The sequence below is a fragment of the Bidens hawaiensis genome, unplaced genomic scaffold (genome assembly GCF_021521415.1).
Source record: "Bidens hawaiensis isolate Kalapana, Puna unplaced genomic scaffold, B.hawaiensis_p1.1 tig00021268_1, whole genome shotgun sequence".
In the NCBI taxonomy this organism is placed as follows: domain Eukaryota; kingdom Viridiplantae; phylum Streptophyta; class Magnoliopsida; order Asterales; family Asteraceae; genus Bidens; species Bidens hawaiensis.
The window spans coordinates 41,970-64,094 of record NW_027493292.1 but is presented as its reverse complement, the minus strand read 5'-3'; the positions used below and the strand labels follow the sequence as shown (position 1 = coordinate 64,094).

The 22,125-nt window shown below is 37.6% G+C and overlaps 2 protein-coding genes across 2 annotated transcripts; one reads left to right on the top strand and one right to left on the bottom strand.

Moving 5' to 3' along the window:
- Positions 1–1,723: 1,723 nt before the first annotated feature.
- Positions 1,724–6,756, top strand: LOC143563080 (uncharacterized). The gene is made up of 12 exons (XM_077050707.1): positions 1,724–2,005; positions 2,698–2,826; positions 3,857–3,949; positions 4,071–4,150; positions 4,311–4,424; positions 5,155–5,228; positions 5,347–5,423; positions 5,518–5,601; positions 5,698–5,790; positions 5,868–5,975; positions 6,078–6,152; positions 6,331–6,756. Exons 1-12 carry the CDS (start codon positions 1,724–1,726, stop codon positions 6,754–6,756), a joined length of 1,635 nt encoding a protein of 544 aa, XP_076906822.1.
- Positions 6,757–8,703: 1,947 nt separating this feature from the next.
- Positions 8,704–20,467, bottom strand: LOC143563089 (thylakoid lumenal 17.9 kDa protein, chloroplastic-like). Its single transcript, XM_077050715.1, has 4 exons — positions 20,193–20,467; positions 20,003–20,117; positions 19,846–19,915; positions 8,704–8,924 (listed from the first exon to the last, which is right to left on the bottom strand). Exons 1-4 carry the CDS (start codon positions 20,465–20,467, stop codon positions 8,704–8,706), a joined length of 681 nt encoding a protein of 226 aa, XP_076906830.1.
- Positions 20,468–22,125: the final 1,658 nt, after the last annotated feature.

Here is a 22,125-nt window from a genome sequence, read left to right as displayed (position 1 = left end):
GCTACTTGATCTTATAATCCTAGCCAACCATGAGCAACAAATGGATGTAAAGAGCTTCAAGTAGCCATCTTTTCTACTAATGCTTGCTTTTATAAATATATGATTTTTCTTCCTTAGAGCATCCAAATAAGGGATTTATGAAAATTTGTGGGGCTTAGGTGGAGATTCTTGACCTACATACCATTGGAGCCCTCAACTTTTTGGAAGTTTTTCATTTGAAAATTCTTACCCATAATATTCACAAATCTTGCTATGTATTGAAAAGTGAATATGGAGATGGGACCATGGGTTGGATCTTACATTAAAAAAACATATTTTTTATTTTGAATATATATAGACTATAAATTATATATTTATAACTACTCTATAAATTATATAATATAGCTATAGAATACAAAACTACTTTATAAATTATAAACACTAAATATTTTAACTAAATTAATTAATTAATATTTTAAATTAATAGTCATTTATTTACTATAATTTATTAATTTTTAGCTTCAACGAAAAATATTTAAATTTTAATTTTATCTAACTTTTAAATTTTTATTTTTAAAACTTTTCCAAATAAGATATTAATATCATTCTATATAGTTTATATTCTATATAGTTTATTAAAATAAAATATTGGTTATCATTAAAATAAATGTAAAAGGTGGTGATGATGTGCAAATGTTTTTGGGTTTCCTTATTAAGGAGGTTTTTTAAGATTTTGAAGAGTAAGGGGGTGTTTGGGATTGCTTATTTTCACCAACTTATAACTTATTAACTTTTTGAAAGATAATATGGTGTTTGGGATTGCTTATATTGCAAGAGGAAAAATTCTATAAATTACACTTTTGTAACTTATTAACTTAATAAAAAGTTATAAGGAGAAAAAAATAAGGAATCCCAAACAACCCTTAAGTAATTTTCTGATGTAGCGATGTCTGGACATGCTTTTACAGATTTTTTAAGTTCCTTATTAGTGATGATCTTATAATTTTCTTATTGAACTCTTTTCATACAACACTTTCTTATGACAAAAATAATAGTTAAGTTTCAGTTACATTTTTATTCGATTAGTTAAGGCAAGCTCAAAACTTGACTTGTTTGCAATCATCTAAAATTTATGGAATTATGCTTGAGTTAGTTCTTGCTATGATTGGCCGAATATTAGGGATGCTCAAAAACTATTGTAACCGATTGAAATGTTTAACCGAGCGATATTAGCCGGCTTAGCTAATTTAGGAGTAAGCTGTAAAACAGTTTTGAAAACCAGGTTCATGACTCGTTTCTCGTTTTAAAAAAACCGGGCTACAGTCTCGATTTATTGTTCAAAACTGGTAAACCGAAACAATCGAGCCATAAAAAATAAAGATTAATATATAATATATTTATAAAAAAAATAAAATTAACAGGATGGTTATGATGAGCCCACCCGGGTTTTCGTCCCACTGTGCGTTACGCTAGAGAGTTCGCTCAAGTGACGGCTGGCGGTATGGTTTCAAAGTCAACGTGGACCCTGTTAAGACAACATAGTCCGACTAAAGCAAGGCAACGGACTCTCCAAATTATAGAGTGCGGTGACACGAACACAAAAATAAAAAATAAAGTCTTCTTTCTTACAAAAATGATGAGCCCAATAACGTAAGCCCAATCCAACAAACACATAATAAAACTCATTTTCGATCAAAATCAAAATCTAAAACCCTAAACCTAACAAGGTTTATCATTTTCAACCATGTCGATTGTTGCTGAGAATCCTGCAATTGAGCTACCATCAGACGAAACAGACGACGATGAGGAGGAGGCATTTTGGTCATCGGATTCTGAAATCGGAGAGGCTTTGGATTATTTGGACGCCAAAGACGATGCCGGAGCAGTAGATGGAGCTATTACGCTTAATGCTCGCCGGCCGAATGCTCACGGCGGAGTATACTCTCGACCGAATGCGTCGGCTCTGCAGCCGCTTTCGAATCGGAACCAGAAGTTTACTAATCATATTAGGGCTTCGCCGTTAGAGGTATGCGTTTCTGCACGGTTCGGTTTGGGCTAATTAATTTGTTCTTATATATTTCGGTTATAAAATATTTAAGGTACATATTTATTAAGTTCTTAAATATTACTTAAGATATGAGATAAAAAATGAAAATCTATAAATTAGGTTCAGTTTTTATTACATGAATTACGAAAAATAAAAATAAATAGTCGGTTTTTGTATGTATACGGTTTGGTTTATTGATCGAATAACTATGTTAGTGTTTTCACAATTTGATGTGCATGTTTACAGGTTCGTTTTGGTCGGTTTTGGGCTATAACCTAACCAAAAATCGATTTTTGATTTTTTAAAACCTTTCTTTTGGTTTGAGTTTGGTTTTGGTTTTTCGGTTTTGCCATTTCAGCTTTGGTTTGAGTTTGGTTTCGGCTTTTTGGTTTTGCCATTTCAGCTTTGAATGATTTTTTTAGTTAATAAGTAATTTATTTTTGTACATTTGGGCTGTAAAATATTTGAGTTACATATTTATTGAATCATTATGAACTACATAAAATAAAAAATTAATATCTATAAATTTGGTTCGGTTTTTGTTACATGCATTGCAAAAACATAAAACCAAATTGTTGCTTTTTGTTTCAGTTCGGATTTTAGTTTTTTTTCCCGGTTTCATGTGTACTCCCACAATTTGATGATTGAGTTGGACAATTGGTGTGGTACAGGAATGGGAGGGAAGGTGGAATACCGGCATGTCGAACTCGGTGACTACTGCGATTCGTGAGAGTGTGCGAGGGACGGGTATTGGAAAGACCAAAACTACTGAAAAAGCTGACAGAGCAACTGTTGAACAAGTGAGTAATGTTATTCAAAATTTGATCTTTATGTTTTAACATTTTTTGTATTTGAATACTGTGAAATCAAATGCTGACTAATTGCTTACCGATGACACCTTTTGGTACAAGATGGCTTGTGATTATGAACTATGGATGAGTATCATTATAGAACTTTTAAATTATTTAAGAACCTTAAGGAACTCTTAATGTTATTAGAGTGTAGTTTTATCACTTTTTAGATCTATATTTACGATTACAGTTATGAAAATTAGTTTTACACATATCTATGTAAATTTGTAATTACATAAATTTTACACTTGTGTAAACTTGTGATTTATATATGTAATCAAAATTTTTTTATTTGAATATGATAAAACAAGTCTCAGTTAATGTTAATATATAAAAAAATTATAAAAATGTTTGGTTGTTATGAGTTCCTAAAAGTTCTTAACTTTTTTTGAATCTTCTGAAAGGATACCAACCCTATGAACTATTACATGATAATTTTTATACTTTCTAGTTTCTAATTGGGGCTGCTGGTTATGGTTTTCAAATATGTTTGAATGCTCTTAGACAACCTTGTTTTCAATCATCTTATTAGTAAAAATTGCTGTACGGTGTCACCACTAGTATAAACATAATGTCTTTGCTGTTTAATCATTTTCCAGCATTTGGTGTATTTTGTCTTTCTAAGTTGCATCTGTTCTACTATTTTATCAATGATTTATAAGAAGAAAAAGTTTAGGCTTTGAAACTACAATCATTTTTATATGTGAATATTGTTAAAAGCAAATGCTGGTTCACTTAAGGCCGTGCCATAGGTTACCGGTGACATCTCACATGATATTTTTTATACTTTTTAATTGTGCTTACTGGTTCTGGTTTTCAATCATGTTTTTAGTAAACGTTGATGTATAGTGCACTACTTTTATAGGTGATATATAGTGTCCACCACTTGTATAGACATAACATGCTTTTGTTTAATATTTGTTCTCAATGTGGATGTATTTTGTTGTTTTAATGCTTTGAAACTATTATTATTTGTCAGGCAATCGACCCTAGAACTCGCATGGTTCTCTTCAAAATGTTGAATCGTGGTGTTTTTCATGATATCAATGGCTGCATTTCAACTGGGAAGGAGGTATGTGTTGCCCTACTATAAGTATTAGATTCAGAAGTGAATACTTCTAGACTTTTAAAACACGAGTGAGTGTTTTTATGATATTTTTTTTGCATACCTTCAACTTGTATCTGTCAAATAGGCAAATGTTTATCATGCTACAAAATCAGATGGCCAGGAACTTGCGATCAAAGTGTACAAAACTTCTGTTCTTGTGTTCAAGTATGTTTCACACGCCAAACCTCATACCTTCATTAGATCATCTATAAATTATAAAGGCATATATGCATTATGTGCATGTTTTCTCACTTCTATTGCGCACTACTATTCTTTCATTCTATGATATGGCTTTATATTCATGTTTTTATCTTGACAACTTCAGGGATAGAGATCGCTATGTACAAGGTGACTATAGGTTCAGACACGGATACTGTAAGCACAACCCGAGGAAAATGGTGAAGACATGGGCTGAAAAGGAAATGAGGAATCTGATGCGGTGACACAAATTTTTCTTACTTTTTAATTGTTATGTGATTTCATCGTCTTTAAATTCTAATTTTGATGGTTATATTTTATTTTGGATGGTTATGTAAATGCCACTTCTATTCCATTAATCATGATTGGAGAAAAGTATGCTACACAATAATAATTTGTGAAGGGTAAACTACATGAATATGTATCAAACTTTACACCAAAAGCTAATGTATGCATTGAGCTATAAAACTTACATTTTAATGTACCATACTTTCAATTGCTGCTTTTTCTAACCTGTACACCGGTGACGTGCCATCGGTTTACGGATGAGCTTGGGACGGTACCGGTTTATCGTGCAAAATTCAGGAAATACCGGTACCATACTGGTACCGTACTGATACCGAAAACTCAAAACTTGGTACCGATTCGATACAGACGGTACCAAATCAGTCGGTACAGGTCCGGTACCGGTACCGCAAACGCTCATCCCTACATCAGTTTATAATGGCACGGTGATTTATTTGGTTACCATGTCAGCAAAGAGAGAGTTTGTGGCTCCTCGAGCCTGCTTGTTAACTAGTTTTCTTTACTCATTGATATATAAAAGGCAAAAAAGTAATTTTTTTAACATACACTATACAAAATGTATAAACTAGAGAATTTGTATCATTATATGTGTTATTTTTGTATGCTTTTCAATTTTTTTATAGACTGAGGCAGATTTAAAATATTATATGCATATTTGACTGCAGCCTGAAAGCTGCTGGAATTCGTTGCCCTACTCCACTTCTTTTAAGGCTCCATGTGTTGGTTATGGAGTTCATAGGTAAATTGTTGTATTTATAACTTTATTATTAATATACTTATAATACACTCTCAATGTGATCACTATGGATAACAGTCACGTGATTTATTTGGTTATTAATATGTGTTTTACGTTACAGGAACCACTGGATGGGCTGCACCTCGACTAAAAGATGCTGCACTGTCTCTAGACAAGTTACGTGAAGGTTATGTTGAGGTAGTTGAGATTGCTTTACTAAAACTGAGGGTGGTTGTGCAATTTTTACGTTCTTTATTTAGATGATAACTTCAATATATGTATCTTTACTTAGATGATAACTTCAATGCGGATACTATATCAAAAGTGCAAGCTAGTACATGGAGACCTTAGTGAATACAACATACTTTATCATGAGGCAAGTTTTATATTTTCATTATTTTTTATTTGCATATATCTAATATTAAAAAAAAGCATTGTGTTATTATAATTTATTAAAATTTCTTTCTTGCAGGGTCACATGTACATCATTGATGTATCTCAATCAGTAGATCTTGATCATCCTCATGCGCTTGATTTTCTGAGAGAGGATTGCGTTCATGTATCTGTAAGTGTTTGTTTAGTATTAAACGGGTCAAATCTGGCCAAATCGATTAATCATATCAACTTTGTTGCGTAATGTAGGATTTTTTCAAGAAAGGTAGAGTGGCGGTTATGACTATTCGTGAGTTGTTTGACTTTATTGTCGACCAGTCAATCAGTGATGAATCTGTTGACAGTTATTTGGAGGAGGTATGCTATGGTTGTTATTAACTTATTATTATCATCATTTTTTATAATTGATTTATTTTCAAGGAATTATATTCGCCTAGTTAATCAAATTCAAAAATTCAGGCCCAAAAGAAAGTTTTGGCCCGAGGACACGAGATTTCCACAGAAGATGAAATTGCAGATGCAGTTTTCGTTCAGGTATGCTTGACAATCATGTTTGACTTTATTGTTGACCCATTTATGTTAACGGGTTGTCTCATCTACTCTCTGTTTTAAAATGCTTATTAACAAGAGCTTGGTTTTACTACTAAAACCAATCGGCCTGTTTGTTTTTGTGGGCCCGTTTCTGAAATCTGTTTTGTTTTAATTTATGCAGTCGTATATCCCAAAAACATTGGATAACGTGAAAAACGTGGAGGCGGATGTAATACGGTTAACAAGCGGGCAAGACACAGGAGACATGTATTATCAAACGATTACAGGGCTCAAACACGTGCGAATAATGGAAGAACAGAATCAAGAAACAAATATTTTAGAAGATTCAAATGCTGATGTGGCACAACATTCTAATTCACAAGATCATGAATCACAAACCAAAACAGACGAAGATGATGATGAGGATGATTCTGATGATGAATATTATTCTAGTAATGAAAAGCCAACAGCTTTGGATAAGAAGGCGGCGAGAAAAGAGAATAAAAAGAAAGTAAAAGAAGATAAAAGAGAAGCTAGAAAGACTAAAGTGCCGAAAGCAGTTAAGAAGAAAAAGAAGAAGTTGGCTAAAGCTAAGAAAACTCGTTAGAAATCATGTTTCAGTGCCAGACGTGGTTTGATGGTTTTATTTTAAGATAATTTTATGGTAGATAATTTTAATTTTGTATTGTGTTGAGTTTTTATATTCATCCATTTTGTACGTGTGAGCGATCCGGATTTTCTCATCTTTTATTCTTATCAAATGCCATAAAGTTGGTATCTTTTACTACACAACAAGGTACATACCGTGAGTGTTTTAACGTATCATACACATTGCTTTAAAAAGCAGTTATTATTTCTATTCTATTATGTTCTTGGTAACATTCAAGATGAAGTTAGTACTGTATTCTGCCATCACCTTCAGTTATAATATCCTTAAAACTTCCTCCAGCTGGGATCATGGGTAAAATATGTTCTTGATGTGGAACAATAACATCCAACAAATAAGGCCTGGGCGTATCCAACATTCTCTTAACTGCGGTTCTAACATCTCTCATTTTACTCACTTGGGCCGCTGGCATGTCACAACTGATGGCTTGATTGTTTCGGTGTACCGGTTTTGAACAGTAAACCGAGACTGTAGCCCGGTTCTTTAAAACGAGAAACGAGTCATGAAACCCGGTTTTCAAAACCATTATACAGTTTTACTCCTAAATTAGCTAAGCCGGCTAATAACGTGCAGTTTGAACAATTCAGTCAGTTACAACGGTTTTTGAACATCCCTAATATTCGGCAATCTTAGCAAGAACTAATTTAAGCATAATTCCATAATTTTAGGTGATTGTGAACAAGTCAAGTTTTGAGCTTGTCTAAACTAATCGAGTGAAATGTAATTGACGCCTAACCATTATTTTCACCATATTTTTATAGTAATATATTTTTGTCATAAGAAAGTGCTGTGTGAAAAGAGAATAATAATAAAATTATAATATCATCGTTAGTAAGGAACTTAAAGAATCTTTCAAAAACATGCTCCGACACATTAGAAAAATACTAACTCTTCAAAATATTCAAAAACCTCCCAACATTAGAAAAGTACTCACTCTTCAAAATCTTCAAAAACCTTCCTAGACAACTGCCACGTTAGAAAGGTACTTACTCTTTAAAATTTTCAAAAACCTCAATAAGGAAACCCAAAAACATTTTCACATCATCACCACATTTTACATTTATTTTAATTACCAATATTTTATTTTTATAAACTATATATAATGATATTTATATCTTATTCGTTTTAAGGAAAAGTTTAAAAAATAAAAATTTAAAAGTTAGATATTTTTTTACATTGTAGGAAAAAATTAAAAATTAAAAATTTTTTGTTGGAGCTAAAAAATAATAAATTATAGTAAAATATTATTTAACTATAAATTTAAAATATTAATTAATTAATTAACATAGTTATAATATTTACTGCTTATAATTTATAAAGTAGTTTTGCACTTTATAGATATATTACATAATTTATAGAGTAGTTATAAATATGTAATTTATAATTTATATATACTCAAAATAGAAAAAATATGTTTTTTTGAATATTAAACGGACCCAACCCGTAGCCTCACCCCCATGTTCACTTTTCTGCACACAGTAAGATTTGTGGATAAAAATTTTCAAATGAAAAACTGTAAAGAATTAAGAGCTCCAATGACCAATGGTATGTAGGTCCAAAATCTCCACCTATGGGATGCTCTAAGGAAGAAAAAGGATATCTTCATTGGCAAGCATCGGTAGTCGTCGGATAGTTGCAAATCTATCAGGCCCCTAATCTATCCTTAATCTGGTTCTCTAAAAGCTCCCATCACCAAATGCTTAATTTCACAATACAAAAATCCTTCAAAATTTCAAGGGTGTGCACGAATGGTTACTATTAAGCAATTATGCAGCAGATAGCAGTGAATGAATCAAACATCATTTACAATCTCATATTAAAAATAGTATAAACATAAACAAATGGAACCAATGAACATGATTGTTTGTATACACATTTGAATTGATCCTAATCCATGGCACTAAAACTAGGCGCATCCCACCCTAATCGGTCCACAATCTTCCTTATTCTTTCTTCTTGGCCCTTTGAATCCCCTAAGGCTGTGGTGAAAGGGTACACATATGTAACCTTGGTCGCCATGCACCGATAAGATACCACGTCTCCTTTCACCAAGAACTCTAAAACATCACGGCCAAAATTTCCATCCACTGTTGCTTGCACATATTGATCTGGCGAGTAAATATTATGTAAATAGACCAATAATCAATGAACCGAAAAGCATGCGCACTTCTATAGTTCTACTAGTTACTTAGATCATCAACAAGCAAATGACTTTAGTTATTATAGAGGGTAAAAAAATGAACAAAAAAATAATGCATGATGTATACAAGAACAGAGGAGAAATCATATAAAACTCATTTTTCCTACAAAGCGTAGTAAGCAGTCTAGGTTTTTGATCAAACAAAAATAATAATTAATATTAATACAGTGACAATTTCATAATTAATAAGAAGTTACTAATGATTAGGAGTAATGTTAGGACATGAAATGTCACATGTATGTCCCCAGTTCTATCAGGTTGGTTCAACAAGAAACCAACGATCGTGAAACCAAGTTAACGTACTGAAAATGTCAAACGAAGCTGATTCGATCGAATCAGTCACTGATTCGATCGAATCAGATCGAACCAAATCTCATTCGATCGAATGGGTATCTCATTCGATCGAACGAGTCTTCGATATATAAACGTTACTTAGGAAATTTCACAGAGGCTTTTCAACACAACTCACACTCACGTAAATCAGAGAAGCAGCAGCCTCCAGAAACACTCTCGAGCGTTCTTCGTGTTCTTGGTCGTTTCCTCCAATCCTAGGCGTCAAACACCTTTAGGAATCGTACCTACGTGCCCGTTGATCACCACCGAATCGCCGTGTTAGAGGATTCCGCACTCTAACACGTTGCCCCGTGAATCGTTGGGAAACCGAGTCCCGAACCGGTCCTACAAAGTGGTATCAGAGCTAAAGTCCTATAATGTCAAAACAACAGGGACTGAAAAGGTTAGATGTCTCGCTCAAGGACTCCCAACAAGCTGGAACACCTTCCTGACTGTGATGAGAAGAAGTCATCAACTGGAGACGATTCTTCTTTCTGACTTTATAAAAGAAATCAGACAGGAAGATGCTGAATTAAGAGCATCCTCCAGGAAACCCAGAGCAACATCTGACAAGTCGCTGTACATGTCAAATTCACCAATGTCAGATTCAAATGACCATGCTCCAATGAAGACTACGTTTGTCTCCTCAATGTCAAATCAATCTAAGGGGACCGAAACGAGATCTTCTGCACCACCAACATCAAATTCCGGAAATTCAAGTTCTAACTCCGGACCCAAGTCAACTGAAAAGGCAACGTTAAACACCGAAGGCTTGGGAAAGGTAACGGTGGAAGTTGCCAAAGAACATATGGCAACGTTAGGCATAATAATTGAATCATACAGCTTAATGGTGGCTGGTAAACTTGGCAACAGTCATCTGGACAGCGATGACTATGAACAGCTAGATGAAGACGATATGGAACGCATCGACATAATGTGGGCACTTGGCAGCGCGTTCCGTAGGGCTAGAAAGTGGACTAAGAAAACAGGCCAAGCCCTTTCAATCAATAATAAATCCAAGTTTGGTTTTGATAAAACCAAAGTTAAATGCTACAACTGTGGCGAACTTGGTCACTTTGCCAAGGAGTGCTCTAAACCAAAGAGGGAAGGTCACCAATATCCCTTCCGAACTACTTCAACTTCATCTACTCCTGCTGCAGCCGCTGCAAATGTCAACAATGAGAGACAACTGGTCCCTCAGAATCAAACAGCAGCAAACAACGCCAACATCAACAATGAAACTGCTCTTGCTGTTCAAGGTGATGAAGGCGAGTCCTGGAACTTCAGCATTAACATGGCTGACATTACCGTTGTGGATGGAGACTCAGAATCTGGGTCTGATGATTCCTCAACTGATGAAGAATACATTGTCGAGGAGCCAGCTACTGAAGTAAATGAAGGAGAGCATGAAGCTGAAGTGTCATCAGTGGAGATTAAGGAGGATCAAGCAAAAGAGTCAAATGTTCCTCAATCATCTCCAAGTTCAACAATTCCTGCAGAAGCTGCTACTGTTGAAGAAGTCAACGAAGTACTGTCAAAAGCAACTTCTGCATCTTTTCTGGAAAGAGCGGGGAATCTTTACTTTGCGTTCATGGCAGAGACGTCAAATGATGCCAAGGTAAGTTCTAACCCGACTACTCCCAAACCAGAAAATACCAAATGTTTAAAATGTGAAATGTCTGAACAAGAAATTCATTCTCTGAAAGAGAGAATTGAAGATCTCGAGGCTTATAAACAAGCAGCCTCAAGATCCTTAATTGAACTGACTGACGCTCTTGCTCAAAACAAGGCTTGGAAGCAGAAAGAGTCTGCTTATAAAGAAAAAGTTGATAGCCTTAAGCGTCAGAACAAGGAATTGGAGATATGTGTTCTAAATCAACAAGACTCTATAAACTTTCATATCAATAAAAATAATGTCTTGAAAAAGGAAATGGAGAACGCAAAAGCTGACCTTGAATCATTGACTTTCAAGTTAAAGAGTTACTCCAATTCCTCTTATTTGCTAGAACACATTATCCCCAAGTTCCGGTGCAATAAGGAAAGAGGTGTGGGATATCACAATGTCCCACCCCCAGTGCTGAACCAATTTGTGAACACACCAGGAGCTGTGCCAGAAGATGACTCAAATGTTAAAACACCCGAGGACACAAAACAAATTTCAAAGTCCAAGGGTCGTTTTGTTCTTGGACTCAAATGTTAAAACACCACTTTGTAGGACCGGTTCGGGACTCGGTTTCCCAACGATTCACGGGGCAACGTGTTAGAGTGCGGAATCCTCTAACACGGCAATTCGGTGGTGATCAACGGGCACGTAGGTACGATTCCTAAAGGTGTTTGACGCCTAGGATTGGAGGAAACGACCAAGAACACGAAGAACGCTCGAGAGTGTTTCTGGAGGCTGCTGCTTCTATGATTTACGTGAGTGTGAGTTGTGTTAAAAAGCCTCTGTGAAATTTCCTAAGTAACGTTTATATATCGAAGACTCGTTCGATCGAATGAGATACCCATTCGATCGAATGAGATTTGGTTCGATCGAATCAGTGACTGATTCGATCGAATCAGCTTCGTTTGACATTTTCAGTACGTTAACTTGGTTTCACGATCGTTGGTTTCTTGTTGAACCAACCTGATAGAACTGGGGACATACATGTGACATTTCATGTCCTAACAAAGGAGCCAGTTCTATTTGCTTGTAACCAATCGAGTTCTCTTGCTCGACCGTAACTCCCCCTTGGAGTTATCTCACTCTCTCTTTTCTCAAAACTAGTGGTGCAGACATTGCATCCACAAACTCCTTTCTTCATGGAGTTCTCTCTTTACCAAATGGTACAGTCAGTCAGACTTACCATAGGTTCCGCATATCCTGAGATGCTGTCAATTGGAATTTTGGATTAACATTTAAGCACAATTGTATTAGATTTGCAAAATTTACATTAAAGCATAATCTATCACAATATTCCAAATCATATTTCATTCAATTCAAAACCATTACAACCAGAAGATTTAACTTTGAATTACAACAAGAAACAAGATAAACGATAGACATGACAATTAATCTTCAGTTTCTTGGGCATACTTCTTCTGTTGTTCTTTCCAATTTGATCCTGCATGTATGTCATAGGCAAAGCAAATCCTAATGACATTTCTGTACGTTAACGCTTGCTCTATGTCTTCGGGAGCGTAAAGAATCTCTGTCTTGTACAACGTATAGACATCCTCCCTTGACAAATTTGTGAGCCACATTGGATCAAAAATACGAATTGTGCTCCAATTTCCATTGTCATTGAGCACAATAACTGCCTCATGCAGTTTTCCATCATAGTACCAATGCCTGAATGATTTGTAGAAGTCCTGCTTCATCTTTCTAAGAGGAATCTTCTTCATTGTGAGTGGTGGCATGTACTTCAAAATAACTTTTGGCCTGTTGGTGATCGGATCGATCTCTTTTTTTTGCTTAGATATCTCTTCGGCCTTTGTGGTGTGATCATCTTCCATTTTGTGTTGTACTCTTTTCGCAACACATTCTGATAATACGTGGCAAATGGAGATGAGTTGGCGTATAGCAGATTAAGATAATTCAGACGGTTCAGATCATGAGTAGGAAGGGTCTTCAAATCAGTAATACGTTGAAAGTATTCAACCCCCCTTTCTCTCTTGACAGCTACGCAGTTAAGATCCTTCAGACATGCCCAAGCGATAATTTCTCCTGAAGTTTTGCGACCCTTCATTTTATATGACGTTGTATGAGGAATGGTCGGCTTCGCTTGTTGTCTGGATCTTATCTTCTCAAGAATAGCATTGAATGCTTTCTTGCATTCCTCGGTTTTCTCTAAAAATTCGGCTTGATCCGCTTCAGAAGGCTGTTCCATATTGTTTGACCTTTCTTCAGCCTTTTTCTGCATTTCCTCCTCTGTTACATTTTGGAAGAAACTTGCAAAGTTAGGAAGATCGTCATTTTGAGACGTATAGTATTCAGGATACTCTTCCTTTGACAAGTCTTCCATTTCAACGTCATCAAATTGAGAGGGATCGAAGTGTGAGGGATCAGTGGCCGTAGATGATGATGATTCAGGTGTAGCAGCAGAAGAAGACGTTTGTTCTGTTGGAGGCAAAGCCAGATACTTGCCTGTTTCTACGTTGGATAACTCAAACATTTGTTCCAATTATTCTTCTGTGAAATTATGAGAAATTTCACCTTCTTCCAAGTCTCCACTTGCGAAGTTTAGCTGCTCATTTGGATTGTCCAGTAGAAACGTGAAAAATTCTGCTGCTGTTTTTGATTGCAGCGGTTGGACATTAAACGGATTATCATCACCTGTTTGATTAAACAAACACAATGTAACAACAATTGTAAATAAACATATGTAATATCATAAACATGAAATACAATATCATTACATATGAAACTGAGTTTATACAAAAATCATCATTTAACAAGATTTAACATTTAAATCCTCACTACATCCACTCAACTCACTCTTTAGTACCTTCACCACCATCATCTGAAGAGTCAAGTTCGTCTGTGTCCACATCAACATTTGTTGGACCTTCCAAACGTAGAACATCTCCTTTCAGTTCTGTTACTTTCGCCTCAAGGCTTAGATTCGACTCTCGTAGTTCCTTGATAGAAGAGCCCTGTTCGGCGACAGTCGCATTCAGCTGAGTGTTTTCAATTCTGAGCATGTCGTTTTCGGCTTGAAGTTTGGCAATCTGCTCATCTTTCAGTGATTTTGCTCTTCTTGCCGTCTATTCAGCTCTTCTTGCTCAGTCTTGAACATGAACATCTTCATCATTGCCTTGTGAAGATCAGCTAGTTCTGTTGCAACCTGAGGAGGTATAGACATTTCTGGTTGAGGTTGAGTAGTCGGTTGTGGTGCTGATTGTGGTGCTGGTTGCTGTGGTGGTGGCGGTGCTTGTTGAACGGGAGGAGCAGCAGACGAAGTCCCAACTGATTGTAACGGTGGAGGACGTGGGAGATCAGAAAATAGACTACGATACTTCCTTGTAACCTTCTTCTTTTGCCTCTTCGCAGGCCTTTCTTCGCCCGCAATTATATCGGCCAGTTGCTCCTCGACCCTAACCTCACCAGCAAAGTGCACATCTGATGCACTTGCTTCATCACCAGCATCCAGATCCTCAACGTTAAAGAATGAATCAGCCTCTTTTTCGGCATTTGTTCTGGTGTCTGCCGGTACCCCCGCCTCCACCTCAGTGTCAGACTCGTCGCTGGTTTTCTGATAAGGTAAGTTCTCGACGTCTGAATCACTGGCGGCTTTCCTCCACTTCCTCTTCGGAGGAGCCTTGTAAGACTGATTTGCCACGTGCCCAAAACACCTTTTGTGTGGTGGCCTTGTGGGGCGGTCCTTGTATGATTTTAATCGGTTGAGGGTTTCGTTCTTCATGTGGTCCAGTTTCACCACATCACCCTCATTTTCTTTCAGTAAACCCGGAGCTTGACTATCGACGATCATTTGCACAAATCGCGGGTACTGTAGAAACTTCTCACCCGCCCCTTGTTTTATTGTAAGATTCTCCACCATATGGCTGAAGGTCATCTGCGAAAAGTTGTAGGGGTGGTTCATCACTAATGCAGCCATTGTAAACTGCATGCTTTCCCTCAATTTATCAAAACTTGTTCTTTGAGGCCCTAAGCAGTGCATCACCACGTGTGCCAGATATTTGAACTCTGGACACAGATTGGCTTTATGGAGTAGACCGGCATTTAGGTCACCGTCGTACTTCATCCTGCTGGAACGTGTGTGTTTCTTTCTAATGTCCGATTCCGAGAACAAAACGACCAAAAACTTGATCAAAACACGGTTATAATCCAAAAATTCTTACATATTTGTGATGTACGTGAAAAACCGAGTAAGATGTATGGATCAAAACGAGGGATTCGCGAAAACGATTTTGAAAGCAATTTTCTGGAAATTTTTTTTTTTCGAACATTTCTGACCGATCGAATGAGTCTGAGTATTTATAGTGTTTCTGGACTCATTCGATCGAATCTTTACTCATTCGATTGAACCAGTCCAGAAAGTTTGAAAATATTAAACGCATTCAATCTTTTCGATATCTGTTCGTTCTAACACGTTTATGTTTGCAGATAAAATGGCTGAAGTTGCAGAAGTTTTTGTGCCTTTCAAAACATCCATCAAGCACAACATTGTAGCCTTTCTTGACGAAAAGGCAAGCCATGGGAAAGACTTTGCAACTATGATCAAATTTCTGAAACGGTCCAGGATTCACGGACCTATCTCTAGGGTAGTCGAACCCGTCATGTCAGTTCAACAGGAATTCTGGAGGAATGCCACGCACGACAAAACAGTTGTGCCGTCGGTAATTCGCTCCACTGTTAGAGGGCACAAAATTGTTATATCTGCCCAAATCCTTAGGGAAGTCTGTGGGTTTGTAGATTCTGATTCAGATCCTACTGTGTTACATCCTGCTGGAACCAGAGGCTGTTTTGCCAGAATGAAGTACGACGGTGACCTAAATGCCGGTCTACTCCATAAAGCCAATCTGTGTCCAGAGTTCAAATATCTGGCACACGTGGTGATGCACTGCTTAGGGCCTCAAAGAACAAGTTTTGATAAATTGAGGGAAAGCATGCAGTTTACAATGGCTACATTAGTGATGAACCGCCCCTACAACTTTTCGCAGATGACCTTCAGCCATACGGTGGAGAATCTTACAATAAAACAAGGGGCGGGTGAGAAGTTTCTACAGTACCCGCGATTTGTGCAAATGATCGTCGATAGTCAAGCTCCGGGTTTACTGAAAGAAAATGAGGGTGATGTGGTGAAACTGGACCACATGAAGAACGAAACCCTCAACCGATTAAAATCATACAAGGACCGCCCCACAAGGCCACCACACAAAAGGTGTTTTGGGCACGTGGCAAATCAGTCTTACAAGGCTCCTCCGAAGAGGAAGTGGAGGAAAGCCGCCAGTGATTCAGACGTCGAGAACTTACCTTATCAGAAAACCAGCGACGAGTCTGACACTGAGGTGGAGGCGGTACCGGCAGACACCAGAACAGATGCCGAAAAAGAGGCTGATTCATTCTTTAACGTTGAGGATCTGGATGCTGGTGATGAAGCAAGTGCATCGGATGTGCACTTTGCTGGTGAGGTTAGGGCCGAGGAGCAACTGGCCGATATAATTGCGGGCGAAGAAAGGCCTGCGAAGAGGCAAAAGAAGAAGGTTACAAGAAAGTATCGTAGTCTATTTTCTGATCTCCCACGTCCTCCACCGTTACAATCAGTTGGGACTTCGTCTGCTGCTCCTCCCGTTCAACAAGCACCGCCACCACCACAGCAACCAGCACCACAATCAGCACCACAACCGACTACTCAACCTCAACCAGAAATGTCTATACCTCCTCAGGTTGCAACAGAACTAGCTGATCTTCACAAGGCAATGATGAAGATGTTCATGTTCAAGACTGAGCAAGAAGAGCTGAATAGACGGCAAGAAGAGCAAAATCACTGAAAGATGAGCAGATTGCCAAACTTCAAGCCGAAAACGACATGCTCAGAATTGAAAACACTCAGCTGAATGCGACTGTCGCCGAACAGGGCTCTTCTATCAAGGAACTACGAGAGTCGAATCTAAGCCTTGAGGCGAAAGTAACAGAACTGAAAGGAGATGTTCTACGTTTGGAAGGTCCAACAAATGTTGATGTGGACACAGACGAACTTGACTCTTCAGATGATGGTGGTGAAGGTACTAAAGAGTGAGTTGAGTGGATGTAGTGAGGATTTAAATGTTAAATCTTGTTAAATGATGATTTTTGTATAAACTCAGTTTCATATGTAATGATATTGTATTTCATGTTTATGATATTACATATGTTTATTTACAATTGTTGTTACATTGTGTTTGTTTAATCAAACAGGTGATGATAATCCGTTTAATGTCCAACCGCTGCAATCAAAAACAGCAGCAGAATTTTTCACGTTTCTACTGGACAATCCAAATGAGCAGCTAAACTTCGCAAGTGGAGACTTGGAAGAAGGTGAAATTTCTCATAATTTCACAGAAGAATAATTGGAACAAATGTTTGAGTTATCCAACGTAGAAACAGGCAAGTATCTGGCTTTGCCTCCAACAGAACAAACGTCTTCTTCTGCTGCTACACCTGAATCATCATCATCTACGGCCACTGATCCCTCACACGTCGATCCCTCTCAATTTGATGACGTTGAAATGGAAGACTTGTCAAAGGAAGAGTATCCTGAATACTATACGTCTCAAAATGACGATCTTCCTAACTTTGCAAGTTTCTTCCAAAATGTAACAGAGGAGGAAATGCAGAAAAAGGCTGAAGAAAGGTCAAACAATATGGAACAGCCTTCTGAAGCGGATCAAGCCGAATTTTTAGAGAAAACCGAGGAATGCAAGAAAGCATTCAATGCTATTCTTGAGAAGATAAGATCCAGACAACAAGCGAAGCCGACCATTCCTCATACAACGTCATATAAAATGAAGGGTCGCAAAACTTCAGGAGAAATTATCGCTTGGGCATGTCTGAAGGATCTTAACTGCGTAGCTGTCAAGAGAGAAAGGGGGGTTGAATACTTTCAACGTATTACTGATTTGAAGACCCTTCCTACTCATGATCTGAACCGTCTGAATTATCTTAATCTGCTATACGCCAACTCATCTCCATTTGCCACGTATTATCAGAATGTGTTGCGAAAAGAGTACAACACAAAATGGAAGATGATCACACCACAAAGGCCGAAGAGATATCTAAGCAAAAAAAAGAGATCGATCCGATCACCAACAGGCCAAAAGTTATTTTGAAGTACATGCCACCACTCACAATGAAGAAGATTCCTCTTAGAAAGATGAAGCAGGACTTCTACAAATCATTCAGGCATTGGTACTATGATGGAAAACTGCATGAGGCAGTTATTGTGCTCAATGACAATGGAAATTGGAGCACAATTCGTATTTTTGATCCAATGTGGCTCACAAATTTGTCAAGGGAGGATGTCTATACGTTGTACAAGACAGAGATTCTTTACGCTCCCGAAGACATAGAGCAAGCGTTAACGTACAGAAATGTCATTAGGATTTGCTTTGCCTATGACATACATGCAGGATCAAATTGGAAAGAACAACAGAAGAAGTATGCCCAAGAAACTGAAGATTAATTGTCATGTCTATCATTTATCTTGTTTCTTATTGTAATTCAAAGTTAAATCTTCTGGTTGTAATTGTTTTGAATTGAATGAAATATGATTTGGAATATTGTGATAGATTATGCTTTAATGTCTATTTTGCAAATCTAATACAATTGTGCTTAAATGTTAATCCAAAATTCCAATTGACAGCGTCTCAGGATATGCGGAACCTATGGTAAGTCTGACTGACTGTACCATTTGGTAAAGAGAGAACTCCATGAAGAAAGGAGTTTGTGGATGCAATGTCTGCACCACTAGTTTTGAGAAAAGAGAGAGTGAGATAACTCCAAGGGGGAGTTACGGTCGAGCAAGAGAACTCGATTGGTTACAAGCAAATAGAACTGGCTCCAAGGGGGAGTTTGTTAGGACATGAAATGTCACATGTATGTCCCCAGTTCTATCAGGTTGGTTCAACAAGAAACCAACGATCGTGAAACCAAGTTAACGTACTGAAAATGTCAAACGAAGCTGATTCGATCGAATCAGTCACTGATTCGATCGAACCAAATCTCATTCGATCGAATGGGTATCTCACTCGATCGAACGAGTCTTCGATATATAAACGTTACTTAGGAAATTTCACAGAGGCTTTTCAACACAACTCACACTCACGTAAATCAGAGAAGCAGCAGCCTCCAGAAACACTCTCGAGCGTTCTTCGTGTTCTTGGTCGTTTCCTCCAATCCTAGGCGTCAAACACCTTTAGGAATCGTACCTACGTGCCCGTTGATCACCACCGAATCGCCGTGTTAGAGGATTCCGCACTCTAACACGTTGCCCCGTGAATCGTTGGGAAACCGAGTCCCGAACCGGTCCTACAAGTAAAAGAGGGAATTTACCCTTTAACTGACTTTTAAACCAAAACCTAGTTTCATCGGTTTTAAACTCGAACTTTTGCATACCTCATTATTTTTTAAGAAGGTATACCAGAATCGAGAAGCCTTTTCTCTTTATCATGGACATTTATAAAAGGTGTAATGCATTGTGTGACAAACAGCCGTTTAACCCATTTACACGGTGCGGATATATGCCTAACGCGTCTGCATGGTGTGAATGTGTGTCCAGGCTTGCAATGGGTTTCGATTCATTTTGGCATGCGTGCCTGAAATTTGCATACAGTATCTCTTACCCATAGAACCCGTGCGTGGCTTCTTAGTTGTGTCCCACACTTCTAGCTAACAGCTATACTTGATTCATGATTAATTATTCTTTACTAGAAATGCAAAATAAAAAGGATCATCTAGCATTACATAACTGAACCTAAATTACAATGCTTTCATTACACAAGTGAAGCAAAATTACCATCAGGGGTGTCTTCTACAATCTCAATTTTATCGTTTTTCTGCGTTTCTAATATCGCATTCTGCAATTGCTGCAATAAACATTCAAAAAATTGTAACTTTCACCAAACAGAAAATAAAAAACACCAAAAATACACAACTGACATATTATCAAACACCGGGAGTGCATTATCTATAGACTTGTCCGGAATCCACCAAGGGAATGCAAACGACGACGATTTCGGATTACTGGAAACACACCCGGGATTATTCGACGGGCACGGTCTAATCTTCCTGCAAAACACAACCACAAACTCATAATTTCAAGAACAAACAAACCCAGTAAAGAAAAGAGTGAAAATTGAATACCCATTATCCAATCCGGTGATTAAGTTCTTGGATTGAGAGAACGGGGTGGTGGCAGAAGGTAAATTGGGTGGGTTGTTTACAGATGGGATTGCAAGAGATGATGGTGGTGGTGAAGTGAGTGTTACGAATGCAATTGCTAACGAGAGTAATTGATTTGAGAATAAAAAAGATTGGGTTTTTGGATTAGGGTTTTGTGGAATTGAAATTGAAGGTGATTGAATTGGGGATTGTTTGAGTGGAAATAGAGGGAGTACGGTGGTTAAACAGAAACTCATGGTTACTACTCATTTGCCAACTCATTTGTGGATGGCTGGTTATATATTAATTAAAACTAATAATAATCAGCTGAAGTTTGGCTGAGGGGTGTGGGGGGGCTCTAATGGGGGCTTTAGTGGAGGCTCCAGCCAATAATATTATGACGTGTGGCAGAGAGAGAAACTGGATAAGGGGGGTGTTGGAGCCCCTGGCCCTGGTGTGGAGGGGCTCCAGCAGGGGCTCCAGCGAATTTTTTTTTTTTATAAATATATTCAAACAACGTATTATTAAAAAAACTCATAAATTATTAAAAGAACACACATTAATAAAAAAACACATTAATATCTAAAAATAAAATAAAAATTAAAGTACTAATTTTTGTGTCTCCGGAACAACAAAGTTAGGAGACGGTTGTGTGTTGGATGGTTGAAAGCCGGATGATTCTTGCGGCTCCGAATAAAACATCGGTTGGTGCGGTGACGACCATAAATCGTCGTCAATATAATCTGAATCAAGGTTGGGGTACCAATTTCCAGCCATTTTTTTAAAAAAATGTTGGGAAGATGAGTTTATTTTGGGTTAATGTTTGAAGTTGTGGTGATTGATATGGGTGAAATGGGGTTTTATATAGGAAAAAAAACGTTTTTTTTTAATTAAATAAGAGCCCAACGGCTCTTTATATCATCCAACGTCTCTTTGCACACTCCCCTATGCCCTCAGCCTCTCTCTTCTGCCGCTAACCCCATCACGCCTGCCTCATTTTTCGCGCTAGCGCCCCGTTAGCGCCCCGGGTCGCGCCCCGGTGGTGTGGTGTTAGCGCCTGGGGGCGCGAGCGGAGGGGCTCTAGCGCCCCCGTTGAAGCCCCACACCCCTCAGCCTTATAGGACAGGTTACCATCGCGTTATTAACTGTGTCGTCAGTTATGACCCATGGACTTTATAAAGAAAATGCTAACAGGGACAGGGTCGTTGCTGTTTCACTATAACAGTGGCCACATGCCACTCGACTTTATGTCTGTCACATTTATCTCAAATATGAAATTCACTCTTCAATTTTAGAATGGTATAATTAGTATAAATGTGTCGCCAATGTCACTTCATTTATGCAATTTATCTTCAAACATACGCCAAGTTTCTCCAACATCTCCAGATGTCTTACAATTTGAAAGGACTTTGTTTCTCTACTTTGAGGATTCGGGTGGAGATCTAGTCGCTATGTTTTTAAGTTCATCCTTATTCACGTATTTCTAATTGCTTCTAAGTTTAGCTTGGTATAGTTACCTTACGACTAATAAAATTTGATAACTTCATCTATAAGTATAAGAAAGACCAAACACTAGATCTCGCTTGTCAGTCTCCCGATAACACTATCCTTCATAACCTACAAAAGAAAGGCTACCGTGCATACATCCTTATTCAACTTTGAGTTTTTAATCGACATGATTCGGTATTTTAAAATGCATCTTCCTCGGTTATCACAATATCACCCATAGGGATTATGAAAGTATACCAACTGGAATTTTGTTATCGCTTTGTCCAGGAAGTACTAGAGATGATGGATTATTTAAGGTCTAGTGTAATATAAATGACCACAATTTGGAGACATGATTGTAAGGCCCCGTTACCGGTAGCCCTACTTTCGTGTTGGATTTACTCATAAACGCAGTTCTAAATATCAG